At 55.6% G+C, this 21,406-nt stretch overlaps 1 protein-coding gene across 2 annotated transcripts; it reads left to right on the forward strand.

Annotated features, from left to right (window-relative positions):
* The first annotated feature begins 8,354 nt into the window (after positions 1 to 8,354).
* On the forward strand, positions 8,355 to 17,898 carry SP6 (Sp6 transcription factor). Of its 2 annotated transcripts, none has more exons than XM_046677427.1 (2): positions 8,355 to 8,430; positions 14,322 to 17,898. In XM_046677427.1, the coding sequence occupies exon 2, from the start codon at positions 14,380 to 14,382 to the stop codon at positions 15,508 to 15,510; it is 1,131 nt and encodes a 376-aa protein (XP_046533383.1). In that variant the 5' UTR covers positions 8,355 to 8,430; positions 14,322 to 14,379; the 3' UTR covers positions 15,511 to 17,898. The 2 variants fall into 2 exon arrangements, with proteins under 2 accessions (XP_046533383.1, XP_046533382.1); XM_046677426.1 differs by lacking the exon at positions 8,355 to 8,430 and adding an exon at positions 11,995 to 12,123.
* The last annotated feature ends 3,508 nt before the right edge of the window (positions 17,899 to 21,406 follow it).

Below are 21,406 nucleotides of genomic sequence, written 5' to 3' on the forward strand. Positions count from 1 at the left end.
CCTGATGGGAACATTAATCGCTCCACGACTTTTTCCCTACCCCTCCCCGTGAGTTCCCTCCTGTGCCTGGCCCCCTCCCCGACACTCCCTACCTTCCTCCCCACCTGGGGCCCTGCACCGGGAGCAGGAGCAAACCCTCAGGAGGGAGCCTAGCCCAGCACTCCTGATGAGCAATAATTTGTTTTATGACAGAAAAGGAAATTGTCTTCAGTTTCACAAGAGCAAAACGAATTCGTTTGAAGTAGTTTGCCCCGCGGCAGGCAGGAGAAGGTTTGTCTCTCGAGCTTGCCTTCGCTCTGCTTCTCTCCCCCTCTCTCCCTCTTCCCTTCTAATTACTACAGCTTCCAAGCTGTTGGCATGAGTCGATGCCAGGCTGTCAGTTGCCAACTGCCCCAGGATCTCACCTCTTGGGTGTGGATGGGGGGATGGAGCCACAGGAACAAGGTGCGGTGGCTCTTGGTTCAGCCTCTGCCATGTCCGAAGCCTTACCTGGCACCATCATTGAGGATGAGGAGGGCGCAGGCCAAGTGGCTCTCCAGGGCCCAGTAGAGCAGTCAGTTCTGGAGTCTGGGGAGACACTAGCACCCTGATGCCCAGGGAGGGGCCTGTCGTGGCCTCGTGGGCTTTCTTGTGTGGACTGCCCATAGTTCCTGACCAGCCCTCCTTCTGCATCGTCACTGCTGGCAGCCTAGAAGCCCAACTCCCTGGTGGCATCTGGGAGAGAGAATGGACCATGGCCACCTGCCGGGATCAAGACTCTAAAATTCCCTGGGAGGCGGACAGGATGGGGAGGACAGCCCCTGGATCATGAGTGTTCTCAGTAAGAGGTCCAGTGGACCGAAAAGTCATGAGACTCTCCTATGCCCGATCTAAGGGTCCCTTCCTTCTTTCTACCTATCCATCCTTCCATTCATCCATTCAACAAACTTATAAAGCCCTCTTTGAGTGCCAGGCAACATTCTAAGCATCGGGAGTGGAGTGATGCACAAGAACCTCTGCCTCCATGGGGCTTACATGCTAGTGAGTAGTGTGTTAGCCATGGGGGACAGGGCTGTGTCTAGCGCAAGCCTGGAACAGAGTAGGCACTTAAAAATATTTGCTGAATGAGTGGCTAAATGCCCAGTCTGAATCAGAGGTGACACTATAAAAGTTCAGCTGGTGAAGGGAAAAAAAAAAAAAAAAAAAAAAAAAAAATCACTTGTTTAACCCTTTCCCTGCCATGCCCCTCCTCCCCCTCCTTTCTTCTCCAGGGAGCCCTCTGGCCAAGGTCCTAAGCAAGGCCATGAGGGGCAGCTGGCTGCACGGAGAGCAGGCAGACGCCAGGCTCCAGGGCTGCCAACCTGGCACCGCTGCTTGGCACTGGTCGCCCTCTGAAACAACAAACTTCATGTCTCTAATTCAGCACTTCCTGTTTGTCCTGATATTATCTTCTGTCCTGGAAGCCCACGGGCTCCATCAGGGTCGGGGCAGAGGGCCGGAGCATTGAGGGCTTGGAGAGAGGGAGAGGCAGGGGTGCCTTTCCTGTAGGTTTCTAGGCTGTGCCCAAGGGCAGTGGGGAGAAGTCTGAGGTCTAATGCTCCAGGGCATTCAGTGAGGAGCCTGAGCCCTCTGTGCTTACACTTCCAGAAGTTCCCAGATTCTGGATTCTGGTCATCGCAGGTTCTTGGATCAATGACACTCCTTCCCCTCTATGACTCTTGGTTTTCTGAATGCTGCCGAACAGGAGGAACTCAGGGGGCAAGTCACCACCTCCACTGCTCTCTTTCTCATTTCCAACATGACTGGGAAGTCCTTCTTGATGTCTAACTTCAGTACCTTTCACTAGCCTTTGGGGAACAGCTCTGACTTTGGGTGCTTTAGCACCCAAGTCTTATCTGTCTCAGGTTCCTGACTCAGTACTTTAGGCACTTTACAGATGCAGCTTCTTCTAGACTTTGAAGTCTCCCTGGGACCCACTGTCTCCCATAAAAGCAGCCCCCCGTCATGTAAGTGTGTCCACCCTGCTGGGCATCAAGATGGCCGCCCCGTGGGTGGGAGGATCAGGGCAAATTCCAGACAGGCCCCCACCCCGGCCAGAGGGGCAGCCTCTGCCACCCCCAGAGCTCCAGGTAATAACCTAGAGGCCACGCCAGGCTCGCCAGCACCTGAGCCACCGGCAGCAGATAATGACGGGGGAGCTGGGCAGGCAGAGCCAACCCCTCAATCAGGAAGCAAATTAAAAAGGGGAGGAATCTCCCAGACAGACCACAACAATGAGACCGGCCCCCTTTCCAGGGCACTGCCCGCCCTCCCCCCTACCCGCCCGATTTCGCCTGCCAGGTCCTGATACCCAGCCCTCCCCTCTAATTCCCCTCTCGTGGGATCCAGCTGGAGGTTCTCTGGGTGACCCTGGCTGCAGGTTGGTGGCAGTGCCCAGCTGGCCAGGACACAGGATGGTGGGCCTCTCAGTGAGCCTCTTCTGCCAGCCTGATCTTGGATTCCTGACCAGGCACTGGGCACAGTGAGGAGTGATTTTTGTGCAGCATCTTCATGCCCACAAGGTAGACTCTGGGTGGCTGTGACAAAGGGATTTATAGAGAACCCACCAAGCTCTGGTCTGACAGCCCCTTCTTTGCAAAGGGCACATACAATCTAGTGCAACAAGTGTTTTTTACACTCAGTCCTGGTCACTGTACAAGATGCTGAAGGGATACAAAGATGAACAGAGAAAATTCCAGTCTCTCAAAGGGCTCACGATCTGACACACACACAACTCATCACCTCACCCATCAGACAGTGCTAAGCCCTCTGTATTTTAGGACTCTGGGAACACGGACAAGGGTAACTTCGAGAACTGGAGAAGACTTCATAGAGGAGGAGGACATGTGAGTTGGGATTCAAAGGATCAATAGGAGCTCACAGGCAGAGAAATGAGGAAGAGTATTTCAGACAAGGAACAGTATGGGGCATAAAAATTGTGAACAATAAGGATGGAGTAGAAGCCCCCAGTGGCTGGAACATGGGGAGTGAGGGGGTAAGGTTGGAAAGGTAGGATGAGACCAGATGGGGAAGGGGGCTTAAATTCCAGGCTGAAGGATATGGACTTTCTCCTGTAGGTAACGGGGAGCTATTGAATGTTTCTGAGCTAAGTCATGACATGATCAAGATCTTGCCACTAGGGCAAGAAGAATTTTAACTGCCCACGGAGGGACAAAGGGGATTCTTCTTTTTCTGCCTGTGTTTTTCTCCATGGCTGCTGTCTAGCCAGCCCTTTCTCCCAGCTCCCATTCACTGCCCTTGCTCCTTTTGTTGCAAGGAACAGAGCAGAGTGTTTCACCCTCTCTCAGCTTTCACCCAAACCCTGCATGTCCCAGATGTCCTCCTGGGTCCTTCTCTCCTCATCACATAACCCGGGCCGGGGGTGGGGGTGCAGCAGGGAAGCTGGGCTCCTTTCCTTCATGGATCTTTGGGTTTCAAGTCCTCTGTTGTGAATTCCCACCTGACCCAACCTTCTGCCTTCACTGCTACCTTCCCCAACTGAGGAGCTTCTGGAAGCTTTGACTCCAGGAAAACACTTCTCCAATTCACTCAGTCGTGGCTTACCCACCCACTTTTCAAAGAAAGGTGCTGGGTTGAGGACTGTGTGGCATGCAAAAGACATGGCCCCTGCCCTCCAGGAGTCTCCAGACCTGTAGGGAAGATAAGAAGCCAGCTCCATGGAAACAGGGCATGTGGCAGGAAGGACGAGGGAAGTTCAGAGGAGCGAGCCAGAGATGTGCTGATAGGAGAAGACTTCATAGAAAAAGCAGCCTTGGAGCCGGGAGCTTGAAGGCTGATAAGCTTTCCTGAGACAGAGATGGGACGGCAGGGGTGGAAATAGTTGGAGCAAAAGTGGGAAGGCTAGACATCCAGTCCAGCGGGCTAGGCTGGGCTGGAGGGTTTGTACAAGGACCAATGGAAGTGAAAATTGCAAAGGCGGTGGAGGCCAAGTAGGAGGGTCTTGAATGTCCCTAGTTAGCACTGGGGAGCCACTGGCTGTGTTTGAGATGGATAGTGCCAAGATGGAGGGCATTTCAGCATGATTAGTCTGTTATTGGTCTGCGAGATAACTCAGGTGGGTGGGCACAGAAGTGGCAGAAAGCCCATAGGAGACCTGAAAAATAATCCAGATGAGAGAAGTAATTGCTGTCACCAAGTTGGCACTTGTCTAGAATTTTCACAGACCCGTGCCCACTTCCAATTCATTCATTCAACAAATATTTATTAAGCACTTATTAAGTACCAGGAACCATTTTAGGGTCTTTCTTCATTTCTCTCTCTGTCTCTCTTTCAGGTGAGAAAACAAAGGTAACTCACACACAGCAACTGGGACCTTAGCTCAGCCTCCTCCTCCTCGCCCAAGCTAATCCAGTGGTTTCTGCCTTTGGAGCAGGTATATGGAAAAAAATTAGAGAACTACATGCAGCAAGGATTTGGGAGATAGCATGAGGTAGGAAAATCTGAGGGCGGGAGGACGAGCAGCTTGGGCAGCACAAAGCTGTTGGTGGGAGGGAAAAGTGAAGCTGACAGCTGAGTGTCAGGGAGACCTGAGATCTCTAGGGGAGGGAGGCTGGGGAAGGAGGAGAAAGATGGGAAGAAGAGTAGGAGACAGGCCTCTGGGCTGAGGATGGGGGCCGGGAGGGAGGGAGGGACAAATTAGAGAGCTGGAGAAGGAAGTAGAGTCTTAGCAGCTAGAGGTGGGTGAGGGAGGAGGTGGGGGACCGGGAGGCGAGGGCAGAGGAAATGGGCCCAGGCACTGGAGACACAAGTCTGGGAGTCTGAGCCCCTGAGGAGCCACCTGGAAGGTGCAGGCAGCGGCAGCATCAAACTTGGGATCCGAGGGTTGGCTCTGGGAGTGAGCTGGAGTTGGGGGTGGGGGTGGGGGTGGGTGGCTCCAGGGGGAGCTGAGAGCAAGACAGAGGCTTGAATCTACCATTAACCCTGCTGGGTCTTCAGCTTCCTCCAGCACCCGCCCCCTTTCCTCTCAAAGCCAGAAGCCAGGACTTCAGAGTCCCACCCCCCACCCCTCGTGTAGCTCTGGGCTCCACTGTGCCCACCCCCAGGCTTCCTACCTCGTCATTGGTGGGAAAGCATGTTGTTCCCAGGTGTGAATAGAGCAGGAAAGGGGGTCTCCTGCCAAATAGGGTCCGGGTTCTGTTAATAGCTCCCCTCCCCTAAAACCAGTCAGGGTCTCCCTACACCCTTTACTGATCCAAAGGCTGGACGAAGCCGTGTGGGCTGGCGGGTCCAGGCCAAGGGCTGAGTCCCTTTCCTCCCCCCAACTCTCCCCACCCCAAGATTCTCCCATCTTTTGGACTGGACCTGCTACCTAAGCATATGGAACCGATTGAAAGAATTTGTATGCTCACCTTATAATTTATGCAAATCAACTCTGTAATTAACTATAATTTGGAGGCATCCTTTGGTATTTGAGACATTTATCCATGAGGAAATGCCCTAGTGATAATGCTCCCGTATTAACATTATTTACTCCACCTGTGTGGTCTCCTCAGCTTGTTTCCCCCCTCACTCTGATTTTCTGGGCTGGAAGGTGGGGAGGGACAGGGAAGCCCCTCCCTGGAGCCTGCCTCAGTCCTGATGCCGGGGTTCCCCGGGGGAGTTGTGCTGGCCCTGTCCTCCCAATTTTGCCTAGGATTGAAGGAAGGGGGGCAGCTCTGCCTCCTAAGCCCCCCCCCCCCCGCCCCACTCAACTCTCTCCCGCCTGATGGGTGGCTTTCCGCTGAGTTTTTTAGCTTTCTTAAGGGCCTCAATGTTCTCATCTCTGAAACGGGGAGAGGAAGGACCTGTCGGGGCCTTTACAGGATAATTACTGAAAAGCTAATGAAGGAACTGGGAATCCCCAGTCTAGAGGTTTCTGGGGGTGTAGGGGGAGGAGCAGGACAAGAGTTCAGGATGAAGACTCCCTGACTCACCCTGTAGGAGACTCGGTGGGGGCAGTGGCATGCCAGCCTTGGGTCACTGGGTTCTGTGTGTGTGTAGAGGGGGTGCTCAGCAGCTCCTGTTCTCAGCGCCAAGGGCACTGGTCTATGGCAGAGAAGGGGCCATGGTCACCTGAAAAGGCTCCCGGTCACTCTCCTATGTGGGTCAGAATTTCTAGCTTCAGAGAGCTTTGGGAAACCAGTCCTATTCTGTTTCATCTCCTTCCTCCTTCCTGGTCATTTTGTCCTTCTCTGCTCCAGGACGTGCTCCTGTTAGCCAACACGCCTAAACTTACAACCACCCTAAAATTAAGTTCACGTAAATAGTTGGGGATGTGGGGGCTCCACCTAAATTCACCTCCAGGCCCCTTCTCCCTTTCCAGGCCATGTTCCCATCCTCTTCACTCTCCTGGAGTTCCAGGATTCCGGAACTGTCTATAAACATTCTTGGCTGGTATCTACCTCTGGTCTTAGGTGACCTCTTGTCCATCTCAAGCTGCCCCAGCACATCCTAAGGTAGGGAGAGGGTCTTCCCTCCCCATTTGACAATGAAAGATCCAAGATCCCAAAGGTGGATTACACCTGGGGGTTCCAAGTTGGGAAGTATCTGAAAAGGGGATGAAGAAAAGCGAGAGGGAGGAATGAGGCTCCAGCAGAGGCGGGAGAGACCCTCTGGAGCAACAGCATCACTCTTGGGGAGCTCTGCACTGAGGGACCAACTTGAAGGGGTGTGCATGTTTCAGGTCTTAAAAGTGGTACTTCTTTCTTTCTCACCAAGTGCATGAAGGCAACCTCAAAAGGAGGGGCATGGAATTTGGTCTCTCGCCTCCAGGGATGCTCTCATTTCCTCCATCCTGCGAGAAGGGCTTTGTCCCTCTCCCACTGCCCAGTCAATCTCTGGGGAGGGAAGGAAGTCCTGCTTCCCCTCCCGCCTCCCCAGCTGCCTCTTCCAGCTGAAATCCTCTTTTCCTGGCAGACCTCAGAGACTCAGATCTCACCCCCTACCACTCCCCCAGGAGAGCCGGGGGCCACTGTTTCCTGGATTATCCTAAAAGCTTCCGAGGCCGTGAGGACTTGGCAGCTTCCCTGCCCACGTCTCTCACCTCCCCCTCTGGCTCTGACTGTCGCCTCCTTTATAAAGCCTGGCTCTCTCATCACCCCCACCTGCCCCTTACAGCTGCTGCCAGCTCTGGGCTCCATGGACTGGTAAGAGGGGCTGTTCCCTGTCCAGTTCAGGGACGAGAGGATCAGATCTCCATTCTAAAGTGGGGATCATAGAGAGGGTCTGGAAGCCTTGATTCTCTCTGATTTGGGGAGGGGGAGATAGGAGGGAGATCTTGGAGGGGTCTGCATGAAGAACCAAAGAGGATTCCTTGGAGGTCTTTGGACTGGGCTGGGATCTGGGGGAGAAGTGGAATGGGGGTTCACCAGTTAATAGACGACTGTGGAGTTCATTCTGAGAAAAAAGATGGGCAAATATTAACAGATGTACATGGCGCACACTCACCACAGGGAAGTTTAGGCACGACAGAACACCTGCAGAAGTAGTAAGGGAGAAGCCACTGGACACGCCTCCATCACAAAGAGAGGACAGACACCCCACGTTCAGGCCCCAAAGGTACACACAGGCATGATATGTGCACACACACATTTGTAGGCACACACACACCCCACATACAGATGCACTATCCTCAACTGGGCTCATCTTTCAGACTGAAATGGATGTGGGATGTGAGGGATATCTGGATTTATAGAACTAGAGTCCACCACAGTGCTTGGCCCTAGGTAGATTGTCAGTAAGTGTTTGTCGAATGAATAAAGGATGAATGAAAGAAAAACATTTGGTTCCAGCTCTGGGCTCTGTCCAGCTTCCCAGGAAGCTGAGAGAGTGCTGTGGAGAGGAGGGGATAGGAGGAATGTGTTGGGGTCCACAGTCACCAGCTTACACTCTTCCAAGCCTGGAGGTGGAGGTGGGGAGTAGATAAGAGTGAGCAACTGGGAAACCAGGAATTAAGAGACTGAGGTTCTAGTCCCTGCTCTGCTTCCAATTGGCTGTGTGACTTTCAGCTACTTGCCTCCCTGTTCTGGGGTTCAGTTTCCCTGGCAGTAAAATGAGGGCTTGCACTGGACAATTTTTATGGGCAGACCAGCTTTGATATTCTCACAGTGCAGTCTCCATAGAAGGACAGTCGAGGTTTGGAAGGGACCATAGAGGTAGCTGTGACTTATCCTAGTGATCCAAGATAGGACCAGTTTGTCTTATTAAACTCAGGAACATGGATGGCTTTAATCTAGGGATCAGTTTAAGAATGCTGTCCTCTCCACCTTGAGGATCTCGGGGAGCCGGACTCCCGGGGCCATCACTGCTGCCACAGTGAGGCTGGATGGACTAGCAGACAGAACATGGGCTTTGAAGCCTGGCAGATCTGGACTCGGTTTCCTTCTCTCTCTCTAAACAGCTCTGTAATCCTGGGTAGGTCATTTAACTTCTTTGATCTTTGGCTTCCTCATCTGTACAATGGGGGAATAATAATAACTACTTTGCTGCATGCTCATGAGAATTAGAGACATTTGTGTGAAGCACCCGGGACATAGCAGGTGCCCAGTAAAGAAATGGAGATGGTTATGATGGTTATGATGAACATGGAGACTAATGAGGCTGCTCCAGATACAAAATGGATTGCTGACTATAAAAGAGGCACGAGAAAAAGAGGGGTGGCAGGAATGGGAGATGGACGCTTGTGGCAAAATCTATTTCCCTTTAGGGGAATAAGGGGAAGGAGCAGAAATGGCCCAAGTCCTGGGCAGATCTCAGTGAGCAGTTTTGTTCAGTTTTAAGGTGAGATAAGAATCCTGGGCAGGGGCCGGCCCCATGGCCGAGTAGTTAAGTCCGCGGGCTCCGCTTCAGCAGCCCAGGGTTTCACTGGTTCGGATCCTGGGTGTGGACCTAGCACCGCTCATCAGGCCATGCTGAGGCAGCGTCCCACATAGCAGAGCCAAAAGGACCTACAACTAGAATATACAACTATGCACTGGGGGTGCTTTGGGGAGAAGAAGAAAAGAAAATACTGAAGATTGGCAACAGATGTTAGCCCAGGTGCCAATCTTTAGGGGAAAAAAAAAGAATCCTGGGCAATGGTGATCTTGGCAGTCATGTCAGCATAGACCATCAGCACTGTTCAGTAGGAAAACATCTCACAAGTGGGAAATCAAAAGGGCTGGAATCAGAGGAAAGCAAGCAGAGGGGGATCTGGAAGGAAGATAGTGCCCAGAGTCAGAGGCAGAAAGCTAGGCAGGGCAGGAAATCAGAATGGCTGAGTTTTCCAAGACAACTGTGTTACTGTTGAATTTCAAATTGACAAGCCACAGACAGATGGAGGGTCTTTGCTCCTGGGAACCCCAGGTGGCTGCCGGTCAGGATGCGGTGCGGTTAAAGGGAGCCTGGGGTGAAAGTGGGGTGGGATGTCTATCATTCAGGGGCTGGATCCCTTTCCCTCTTGCTTTCCAGGGAAAGATGGAAGGAGAAAGAAAAATAAGGTAATCTGGTGCCCATAAATAAATGGGAGGGGAGACTCTGTCCCCCACTTGGAGTCAGATCCCTTCGAAGATGTTAACACCTTAAGGGCAGTAGCTTCTTCGGGAACAGGGAACAGCCAGCAGGCTTCAGGGAGGAGGAGGCAGGGAATGCCTAGAACCAGACGTAACCCAGGAACCAGAGTCGCAGTTTCTATGCGGTGAGCCCCTAACTCTGTTCCTGACATGGCTGTGAAAAGGATGCAAACTCAACTAGCCGAGATTCGAGTGGGTGGAGATCAAACCATGTAGATAGAGAGGACTGTCAATTTAACCGTGGCTGCAAAGATCCAGGGCGGTTCTTGAGAGTATACATCTCAGGGGCCCGGGTGTCGTGTAGGGGAGGAAGTCTGACTGATCAGAAAGTGCAACCCTTGATGTCCGGGAACTCGCCTGGAGACTTCCCAAGACCCTGCCTTTACCAGCCAGGGCAGCTGCTCTAACTGCATTTCTCCAACAAGGAAACTGAGGCTCAGAGCAACCTCACCTGCTAGTTCAGCTTAGCAAATGCAGGGCTGGGGCTAAAATTTATGTCCGTCAACTTCTAGTACAAAGATCTTTGTGAGTGTATCTTAATCCAACAAATATTTGTTGAGAGCTGATTTATTTAGTAATTATAACACTATATCTTCCGTTTACTAGGAGCTTACCAAGGGCCCCACGGAGCTAAGTATTTTAGGTGCATAAGTTCCTTTTAGCCCTAGGAAACCTTCCCGTTATACTAAGGTTGTCCAGGCGAGGAAACTGAGTCTTAGAAAAGAGGGAGATGCACAGATGAACCAGACACTGACTCTGGATATGAGAACCGCACACACAAAGATCGATTTTCAAGCGGCTTGTGGATTCAGTGTAGCCGTTTTATTGTCACACTTCGAGTGTATCCCAAACGGGAATGCAGGGCGGGTAATTCAAGGGTGGTGCAATCTCGGCTGTAGAGGCGAGATCGAATCAGCCTAGAATCCGGTCCGGCTGTGCAAATGGACTGTAAAGACAAAAACGAAATTTAAAAAGCCGACGGCAAAGCGCAGAAGGAAAGCCATCGGAACAACTAAAAAAAAAATACGGAAATTGATCAGAATCCCCCTGTAAGAAACGGGTCACTCTGGAAGGTCAACGCGGCCGGTAGGGGAGGCACCAACTGGGAAGGGAGCATCGGAATACCGGGCGCACAGGCCAGCCGGGCGGGGAGGAGGGAGGACTCGCCTACCCACGGCGCTCAGCGGCTCGACCCACTCGGATCTTCAGAGAAGGTTTTAGGTGGGCGCCGCGAACGCCCTGAAGTTCTGTCAGAAAGTTGCATTGTGTACGTGCATTTGTTTTTCTCAAAGGAATCCTAGACCCCTCCCTAAAGTTAAGAACTTTGGATTTAGACGTTCAGGTGAGAATCGGGAAGGAGTGGTGGCAAAGGGTCGCTCAATTTCCAGACGCGTCTCTTCCCAGGGCCATTCAGACGCCTGCCCCGACTTACAGGCTGGGTGCGCGGGGGCGACGGCGGCGGCACGTAGGCTGAGCACCTCCGGCACCGAGCGGGGGCGTATTTGAGAGGCAGACTTCGGGGGCGCTGGGGTTGCTGCCCAAGGGGAGATGAGGAGTGAGAGCTGAGGGGGCCTGGGAGACGAGTGCTGGCAGGCAGAGATGAGCAAGTTGGGGAGAGGGGAGCGAGGAACCGGGAAGAGAGTGGGGAGAGGCGAGGAGGAGGTCACCCGAAAAAGGCGAGTGGCCAGAGAGGGAGAACCGAAAAGGAAAGCGAGACCGAAAAGGACGCGGGAGATGGTGGTGGTGGAGAGAAGCGGCGAGGGGAATGGTGAAGGAGGGCGGCAGCCAAGACAAATTTCTCGCGGCATAGGCCTGCGGGTAGACCGGACACATACTTGGCGCTCGGTCCTGTTTGCTTCTTTCCTCTCAGTTCCGGGGCAGCGCTGCTCGGCCGGAGCGGGTGGGCCGAGGGCCGTCGAGGCAAACGGCGCCCTAAGGTGGTTCGGTATCACCCCAAGGACCCGCCCCCTCCTCCATTTCCCCAGGGTCTGAGTCCTGCGTCCCCTGCCCGACCAAGTCAGCTGAAGGGCAGTTTTCCACCCGATGGGGCGGGTGTCAGAACCTGCGAAACACTCCGCCCAGGCCCCTCGCCCAAGGAGTGGAGGGGCGAGGGAGGAGCGAGGGAGGTGGCGGGAGGCGACCTAGTTAGCGATCCCTCCCCCACTCTCCGCCCGCCCCCTCCTCGCGGGCCGGGCCGGGCTGGGCCTCTTGTCCTGCCGAGCCCGCAAGGGTTAAAGGCGGCCGCAGGTGAGGTGGGCGGGGCCGCGAAATCGGGGGAAAAAGGAGCGCAGGGCAGAGGATGAAGGCAGAGCGCGCGGGTGAGTCACGGGCGGAGCTGGCCTCGCTCGCTCGCTGGCTCCCGCCCGCCCTCCGCCCTCCGCCCTCCCGCCGGCTCTCTCCGCCCCTCCTCCGCCGCCCGCCGCCGGTCTGATCGCGGCCCCCGCTCGCCCTCGGCTCCTGCCCCTCGCCGTGGAGAACCCGCCGGCGCGCAGGGCCCATGAGTGCCCGTCCCTAGCGCGCCAGCCAGCCGTGCCCGGAGCCCGAGCGCAGCCTCGAGGTAGGAGCCCCGGTCGGGGGGCGAGGGGTGCGCGCTGCGGGGGTCCTCTCGAGAAGACGCGCCCGAACGCGCCATAGCTTCCTATGGCCTTGGGGGAGGTGGTCCTCAAGAATCTGGGGGGCTTAGAGCCCCGGCGGAGTGAAAACTGGGCGGACGGGAGAGACTGGAGGGACCGAGGAGGCTGGAAACCGGGGAAACTGGAGCGACTGGGACAACCGGAGGACTGAAACCTTAAGGACCGGGAGTACGGAAGTCCTGACCACCTGAGCGCCGGCGATCGGGAGAGGCAGCGGCGGAAGGGGGAAGGAAGGTGTTTCTACCCTCCTTCCCGCGTTGGAGAGCGGGAAGCCGGGAGTGCGCGCCCTGCCGTCTCCCTTCTAGAAACCTTGCCGGCCGCCCGTTGCATCCCAGGGCTGGGCTCCCTGGCCCTGTGTCGGGAGAGCCCAATCTGGAGCCTGGGTCGTTAGCTTCCCCACCCTCTAGCCCCTGGGGCAGTTCCCAGGCCCCAAAACCTATTAGGGTCCCAGGCCTCACTGCTCCCGCCCAGCCCCTTCTGGGCTGCCCCGCCTGGGCCTGAGGCTCCTCTCCCGCCGCTTCACTTTCTTCCTTTCTTGTGGTGAGGCAGCAGGAGCCTGAGTAGGCGCCCCAGTCCCCCTCTCCCTTCCTCTCCCAGACTACCAGAGCCACCTCCCTGGTCGCCGAGGCAGAAGGTGTTAGGATCTGCTGAGCCTTGCTGTGGGAAGAAGTCCCTGTCCCAAAGCACTGGATCTCCTCCCCCATCAGAGAAGGCTCTAGCAGTACACAAACCCCACACCTGAGGCATTTGGGCTCCCAGGCCTTAGGAAGAGGTGGTGAGGACAGGGGGACCTTCAAGTCACAGATCTGGGGTCAAGGAAGGGGGGGGGGGGGTCCTTAGCGTCCCAGTGGTTTAGGGAAAGAGTAACAGACCAGGAGTGGAGAGACCCGGTTCACAGAGGTACGCACAGTACGTATTTGTTGATTGATGAATAAATGAATCTTTGTTTCTTCTCTAAATGCTGCCTCAGTTTCCTCTTTTTTTAAAATGAGGATTGACCTGAAAAAGTGGGTCTCAACACTTGTCTGCATATTAGAGTCATCTGGGGGAGCTCCTTAAAATGATCCATGCCTAGAATGTACCCTCTTTTATAATCTCTTTGGGTTATTCTTCTTGATTTCTGTAATTCTGGCTTTTCCCGTTGCCCTCCGCTTCCCCCACTCTGACCCTGCATCCTTTAAGCGGGTGGCAATTTTACTTTTCTGAGCTTGCTGGTAAGCTCTTCTCTGGCTGACCCCCCTCTCTGGGAAGCTGACCCCTCCCAGCTTCACATCTGGGTCTCCCCTAGATTGGAGGGGGACCCGAGTAGCAGCCAGAAAGCTGGCTGGCACCAGAGTGGATCAGGATAGGGAAGGGGGCTTAGCTTTCCCGGGTGGGGAGAAGTCTTCCGGAAACTGCACTGCAGCTGCACTCCAGGGAGGCGAAGTCCCTGCTGGAGAGGAAGGGGTGGGGGCCAGGCGTGGGAGTGGGTTTGGTGGGGCAGGGGCAACCCAGCCAGGCAGGGAGCTGAGGGGAGTGGTGTAGAGCTGCGAAATGCTCTTCCTCACTGAGCATGCCTCAGGGATGGAACGAGGGCTCTTTCTCCTAAATCTCAGAACCTGCTTTGGGCTTTGGGAAGTCAGGTCGCCTCGAACTTGGAGTTTCAGAAACAGACCACCTCCGTCTCCCCATCCGTGTCCTGAGTTAAGCTGGGGAAGCTGAGGATAGATCTAGATTCTCCATCTGGGCTGGCAGCAGGTCTGCCAGGAGGAAATGCCACTGCCCCTTTCGCTGGCCTGGGCAGCTGGTGTGGGGATGGTTTTAGCACTGTGCTGTAAGTAAGGCGGATCGCCTCACCAGCCTGGGACCAGCCCAACTCCCAGGGTGAGCTGGGTCCTATGGAAAGGACCACCTAGGGGAGGGTGGACTGCCATCATCCTCTGCCCTTGGCTGAGAACCTCTCACTCTCCACCATTCCCAGCACTCCCAAATTCTCTTAACTGATCTTCAGTCTATCCAGAGGTGCCTTCCTCTTTTTCACCCCGGGGGTGGGAGAGGAGCACTTTGCAGGGAGGGGATCTGGGTTAGGACAGAAAGTGAGCTGGTTTCTTTCCTCACTTCACCTCTTCTTTGCCTCCTTTAGGTCCCACCTGAGGTGCCCCTGACCGTCCCTGTCCCCCACCCCACCCCGGATCCCGGCAATGCTAACCGCTGTCTGCGGCTCTCTGGGCAGCCAGCACACGGACGCGCCTCACGCCTCGCCGCCGCGCCTCGACCTGCAGCCTCTCCAGACGTACCAGGGCCACACGAGCCCGGAGGCCGGGGACTACCCCTCCCCGCTGCAGCCTGGAGAGCTGCAGAGCCTCCCGCTGGGCCCGGAGGTGGACTTCTCACAGGGCTATGAGCTGCCGGGGGCCTCCTCTCGGGTAACCTGCGAGGACCTGGAAAGCGACAGTCCCCTAGCCCCGGGACCCTTTTCCAAGCTCCTGCAGCCGGACATGTCACACCATTACGAATCATGGTTCCGGCCGACTCACCCAGGCACCGAGGATGGCTCGTGGTGGGACCTTCATCCGGGCACCAGCTGGATGGACCTCCCCCACACTCAGGGCGCGCTGACCTCACCTGGCCACCCCGGGGCGCTTCAGGCTGGCTTGGGGGGCTACGTCGGAGATCACCAGCTTTGTGCCCCGCCGCCCCACCCGCATCCGCACCACCTCCTCCCAGCCGCCGGAGGGCAGCACCTCCTGGGGCCTCCCGACGGGGCTAAGGCCTTGGAAGCGGCCGCCCCGGAGTCCCAGGGGCTGGATTCCAGTCTGGACGGGGCGGCCCGCCCCAAAGGCTCCCGGCGGTCAGTGCCCCGCAGCTCAGGCCAGACCGTGTGCCGCTGCCCCAACTGCCTGGAGGCGGAGCGACTGGGGGCTCCGTGCGGGCCCGACGGGGGCAAGAAGAAGCATTTGCACAACTGCCACATCCCGGGCTGCGGGAAAGCCTACGCCAAGACGTCGCACCTGAAGGCGCACCTGCGCTGGCACAGCGGCGACCGTCCCTTCGTGTGCAACTGGCTCTTCTGCGGCAAGCGCTTCACGCGCTCCGACGAGCTGCAGCGCCACCTCCAGACCCACACGGGCACCAAGAAGTTCCCCTGTGCGGTCTGCAGCCGTGTCTTCATGCGCAGCGACCACCTGGCCAAACACATGAAAACCCACGAAGGCGCCAAAGAAGAGGCTGCTGGGGCGGCCGCGGGCGAGGGCAAGGCAGGCGGAGCGGTGGAGCCCCCCGGGGGCAAAGGCAAGCGGGAGGCCGAGGGCGGCGCGGCTCCCTCCAACTGAGCGCCTCGGGTACCGCCTCCCCGCTGGTCTCTCCTTGGGGCATCAGAAGAGAGTCCTCTGGCCTGATGCCCTTGGGGGCGGCTTGAGTTCGAGGAGAAGGTGGTTATTTATTGAGGGGGAGGAAAAGTGGTGCAGGGTCAGGGAGAGGGGGCACTAGGGGTTTTTTAGTCTCTGGGGCTGGACCGGACGCGTTTGACTGGCTGGGCGGGGAGGAGCTGCGCATGCCCCTCTGTTCTCCCCTTCCTCACTGTTTCACTCACCCCTCGGGCTAGGAGGTTGGGGTAGGGGACCCCTACGGCGGCTGGAGGGCTGAGGGGACCGGCTGGAGGAGACAGCGCGTTCCCGGAGCAGAGAGGAGTGGGGCCGCCCCGGGCGCTGGGGGTAGCTGTCTGGACACGTCCTTAGCGCCTGGGAACCGGGACATAAAAGCGCCTCCGGAACCGCCCTGCGGCCCGGGTCCCTTTCATCCCCCTTGTAGCGCTTCTACCCCTAGGGTTTCCGGAGGGAGAGCTGAGATGGGGTAGAGGAGGCTGGGGGTACCCCTTAGGGAGGGGTCTCTATCTGGCTGGGAGGGTTGTTGCTGTAGAAATAACTCCTTTGATGCGTCTCCTTATTAACCCTTCCAGACCCGGACTGATGGAGCCATGAAGGAAGAGGGAAAGAGGGCCAGAATCCCACAGCCTCCCAGCCAGAACTGCTGGGTGGAGGAGAGAGCTAGATGGGGGTGGGGGGGAGGTTGAGCAAGGAAGCCTCCTAAAATGAGAGAAAGAGATTTGTTGGGGAATGGAAGGAACTAACCCCTTTCCTCTGTAACCTGGATTCAGTCCTTAACTTTTGGTCTTTATAAAAAATAAAGTTCAGTCGTTCTCATTCCCCATCTGCTACCCGACATGGGCTTTCCAGGCAGCCAGAAGCCCCTGCTCCAGAACTGATGTATGCCTCATCCTAGGTCCCCCAGCATTCCCTTCCCCTTAGGGGCGGAAGGAGGTGGGTTACCTAGGTAGGTTGGGAGTAGGGGTGCGGGGGGGGGGGGTCCCAGCAGGGGGATCTCCAGCAGTTCTGCTCAGAGTGGAGGACTCTGCCCCTGCCCAGCATCTCCTCCTCATGGAGAAGCTAAGCCCCACTCTCTCTAGCTCAACGCTCCCCTTTCCGCGCTGCCTGCAAGCCTTGCCCCTCCTGTAGAGTGTGGTCAGGAGGCTCCTTCCTCCCCACCTCATCTCACAGGGGGACTCCTCTTCCCTATGAAGGAGTTGTCCTCCCACTGGAAGGGGTCTGCCTTCTGAGGTGATGTCCAGGAAGCTGTCCCTGTTCCCTTCTTTAGATGCTAGAAATATACCCTGATCGCCCGTCGAATGGGGAAGAGGGGAGGGGAGAAGCCCAGCAGGGGCTGAGCCAGGCAAAGGGCAAGAAGCAGATAGGGGAGAGGTCTGGAGCTAGTGGGCTTTCCCAGGCTCGAGGTCTTAAGATTCCCCCTACCCTTCCCCCTGCCCCTCTTTCTCCACCCAGAGCCCTATGCCAGGATTAGTTGTGTATTGATTTTTAAGTTATAAGCAAAGGGTATTTTATTTAATATTAGGGCATGTGTGTGTGCATGTTGTGTGTACCTGTGTGTGTGTTTCTCTACTGAGCCTGAGGTCTCCAGCCAGGGAGACCCCATCCTGTTCACCCCTTCCAAGTTCCTGGGGCCCAGGCCCACAGCATCTCTTCCTCCCTTGGGGATGCTGGAGCCTCATCCAAGGATAGGAGCTCTATGGGAAGTGGGGCTGGGATCTGAGTGGGTGTTTGTGTAGGAGGGAGCCCTTCCTAAAATGGACAGGGTGACTCTCCCTGAGTGGCTCCTGGGCCTGGGGTAGTTTAAGAAGTGATGTTTTTTCTTTATGCTCCCTCTTTTTCCTACCTTCTGCTAACCCAACTCGAGATCCCTTTCCTTGCTGAGAGGGTTGGGGGCAGGAGAGAGTTGGCAGGGCCTGAGGGTTGCCTGGCCAGGTGGAGAGGGGGAGAGAGGGAGGGCACCGTGGGTGTGGGATGTCTTCTCCTCCACCCATCGAAACCAGTCACCCCCTCCCTGTGCCACCAGGACAGCCTTTCCCAGTGACCATTCTAAGGGGAACTCCCGAATGGATGTCAGGGGCTGGGGGACACATGTCCCCCCAGTGGAGGCCCCGAGCTCTAAGGTGTGAGGGTGAGGGCTTTGGATAGGTTTTCTTCTGCTCCCCTGTTGTATAGATCTAGGTTGCTTGGCTGTCTGCCCCCTTCTAGGCAGCCCCCTAGAGGAGAAATGTAGGAATTTTTTTTTTTCTTTAACTGCTGTGAACCCACTGTGGAGGGGAGGAGGAGGAGGAAGAAACAGCCTGTGTTTTTTATGCCATAATAAAGTCATCAACCACATCATTGCTTCATTTGTCTTCCAGCTCGGGTTTCCTTTTTGACTCAGTGTCCCTCAGCAGTGAGGACCAGGCCAGCTGCAGGGTGGGGTGGACACTTCCCTTTGATCCTGTAGCCCTGGGCAGCCTCACGTTCCTTTGTTTGGGGCAGAGCTGAGCTGATTGAAGGGTCTGATCTTGCCCCGGAGGTGCTTGGTGCAGGGGGGAGGAGCTCCCTGGGGTTGATAGCTGGGCTGACGTCCCTCCCTGTCTTCCCTGTGGAGATGAGAAGGTCCTAGATACTTCCTTCCTCCTCCACATGCAAGTCCCCTTTCCTCTCCTCTGCCAAGAACTCCGCTTCCCTCCTTTCCAGAGCTAGCCGGTCTCCAGGCTCCCTCACCCCACCCCGGTGGGGGGTGCTGTCAGTCGGTCCCTCTGGCTGTGAGTGAGGTGGGGGTGACTGACAGCGATTTCTTCACCCAGGATGATCCCTATCAGGGACAAGGCGATGAAAGGCAGCCAAGATATCTGATGGGCCCCCGCCCAGCTGGAAGGTATGAGGGAAAGGCTCGTACTGCAACTCCCAGCTGGAGACCCGCCACAGTTACACAACCACAGTGTGTACCAATGTACCCTCGCTGGCCCCATCAGGCGCCCTCAGCTCTGCAGAAATGCCCATCTGTACACACTTTCCCCGGCTGCCCAATGCCTTGTATGCAGTTGGTACCTAATTCATGTCAAATGAGTAAAAACTTTGACTCTAGAGCCCCAAAGCTACGAAGGTTGACAGAGGGTCAGTTTTTAGCTCCAAGAAGGCAACGTAAGTTTTTGTGTTCTTTCACCTTCTCATCTTATGTTTTGACCAAAATTATTATTTTCCCTTAGTGGGATTCCTATTTCTCCCGCTTTAATCCTAACCCAATTTCTCAGAGCCAAATCTGATCCCCAGGTGGGCCCATCCCATCACTTGTTTGGGAGACTCTGGGGTCACAAAGTTAAGGCCACCTTGGGATGGGGGCATCAGAATGATTGAGGGGTTATAGGGAAAACCAGATGGTCTCAGGGGCCAACTGAGTGTCTCCATCTGGTCCTGGATTTAGAAGTCTGGGAGGAAGAGGGACCAGCGTGTGTTCCCGTGACCTCATGCCCACCTCACTCACTGGGGTGCCTCTTTTGTCTTCCCGCTTCTGGGGGAGTTAGACCCCAGGAGCCTGGTGAGTCCTCTCCTCCTTTCCCCCATTGCTGCCCCCAGGGACAGGAGGGCAGCTGTGGGGCCGGCTGGGCCTGTCTGGGCAGGGCTGGCCGCCCCTCCTCCCCTTGCAGCTCCTCCTGCTGACCTGCATTCTTAGCGGGGGCCTTTTGTGGGGCTCTGACGCTTGCTCGATAGCTCGTTCACCCCCACCCCCACCCCTGACGGAGCCCAAGGCCACTTCTGACCCCTCAGATCTGGTGCCCCTGGCAAGGCGACCCTGGAGGGGCTGGGAGGGAGTTGGGGAAATCAGAACATCTGAGCTGACCCTCTGGGTGACCTCGCGGAGCTGCCATCTCTCCTGGGAGGTGGGAGTCAATCCCTCTAGGGTGGGTGAGTAAAATCAGGAACGAAAAAGTGACAGAGGAGAAGGCAGCCTGGGAACTGCAGCCTGGGCTCCTGCTGCCATGGCCCACACCTCTCCTCCTGCCTGTTCCTGCCCCACAGCGAGCAGCTGGGGAAGTGCAGAAAGTGACCTAGCTTTCCTGCAGGCTGCTTTGGGTCAGCACACAGCCTTGATGCTTGCTTCTGGAATGACATCCAATGGCAACTTCACAACCCCTCCAGACATCACACCGATGCGGCCTTCATTTACCCGTTAATCCTGGTGAGCCTGACTGCTCAGCATCCTAGCAGTGTAGATTTGAAAAGAACCTCAGGAACCAAACAGTCTAGTTATTCCCACCTGGGAGAGGGCATTTGAGAATCAACCGTGGAGTTTTTCAAGAGACTTCGATGGACTTCCCAACCCCCCACCAGGTTATATCACTTGGGGGTATATCAGAGCAGTGCTTCCCAAACTTTATACCTGGGAGTCTTGTTAGCGTGCAGCTTCTTGTTCAGTAGGTCTGAGGTGGGGCCCAAGATTCTGCATTTTTCACAAGCTTCCAGATGGTGCTGATGCTGGCAGTCCAAGGACACTTTGAGTAGCAGAGTATTAAAGTATGCTGTGTAGTGGGAGTTGCGTGGTTGAAAAACAATCCCTCCTCACCTTCCCTGTGGTTGAGAACCACTGATCTAGTTCAATACCTTCATTTTACCACTGGGAAGACGGACGCCCTTGCAGGGTAAGTTACCTGCCCAAAAAGCACCTGTGGATCCGTAGCAGAAGCAAGATGAGATACCAGTCTGCAGAGTTCCAAGTAATACTCTTCTCTGCCTCCAGCCCAGCTTCTAGGTCAGTCTCTGCAAGTGGCATTCCCCTTTCTGAAAGTGAAGACCATCTCCCTGGAGACAGCATCCTCTTAGGAATCAGCCTTGTATACCTGGAGGCAATTAGGAAATATCTCAGATTTCAGATCCCTCAACAGCCTTATCTGGCAGGTTTCCTCCGACCATCACCCAGCACACCTGCCCACAGCCTGCCTCCTGGGGAAGCCTTGGCCTCTGCCTTCATTCCCATCCCGGGAGTGACCACAAGCTGTGGCCAGGACTCTGAGCAGCAGCCCTGATTGCTTGGCAGGATGGATGTGGGAGAAGTAGATAACCTGCAGTGTCTCCTTTCCCCCATTCCTGGAGGCTTCCACAGAGCAAAAGGGTATGAGATGCATTTGCCTAACTACTGGTTCTGGAGATGGTTTATAGAAGAACATGACCTGGAAATCAGAACACTGGGGATCAGAGTCCATCCACCTCGGCACTGATACCTGCCCGCTTCGGCCAAGACTTCTCCTTTGCTGTTTCTGTTTCACTATATGTAAAGGCACCAAGTCTTTGGACTAGAAATTTCCAACTTTCCTTTCACAGCTATCTTCCTGTGAGTTGGAGCACTGTGGGGCAGAACAGGCCTTTTGAGGGGTGGAGGATTTTATGTATACGCACCTTTTGAAAAAATGCATCAACTTAAGTTATCCCTACACCTCCTGGCCTGACTATTCTTTTTTGTGTTTTTTAGGAAGATTAGCCCTGAGCTAACATCTGCTGCCAATCCTCCTCTTTTTGCTGAGGAAGACTGGCCCTGAGCTAACATCTGTGCCCATCTTCCTCTACTTTTTTTTTTTTTTTAACGTGGGATGCCTGCCACAGCATGGCTTGTCAAGCAGTGCCATGTCCGCACCTGGGATCCGGACTGGCAAACCCCGGGCCACCTAAGCAGAACGTGTGAACTTAACCGCTGTGCCACCAGGCGGGCCCCTGGCCTGACTATTCTTGTAGATCTTATTCCGCCGGCGGGGCGTGGGGCTAGGGGTGGGGGACATCAGTTTGGGATTGTACCTTTGGAATTCAAACCAAGACACAATTAGCTGAGGTTCTTCCCTAATCACCAGATGCCCCGGCAGTCCCT

This window comes from Equus quagga, chromosome 11 (genome assembly GCF_021613505.1).
Source record: "Equus quagga isolate Etosha38 chromosome 11, UCLA_HA_Equagga_1.0, whole genome shotgun sequence".
Taxonomy (NCBI): domain Eukaryota; kingdom Metazoa; phylum Chordata; class Mammalia; order Perissodactyla; family Equidae; genus Equus; species Equus quagga.

Bases quoted from the DNA above. Each gene is read 5' to 3' on its own strand.
- SP6 (XM_046677427.1), top strand. From the start codon at position 14,380: ATGCTAACCGCTGTCTGCGGCTCTCTGGGCAGCCAGCACACGGACGCG.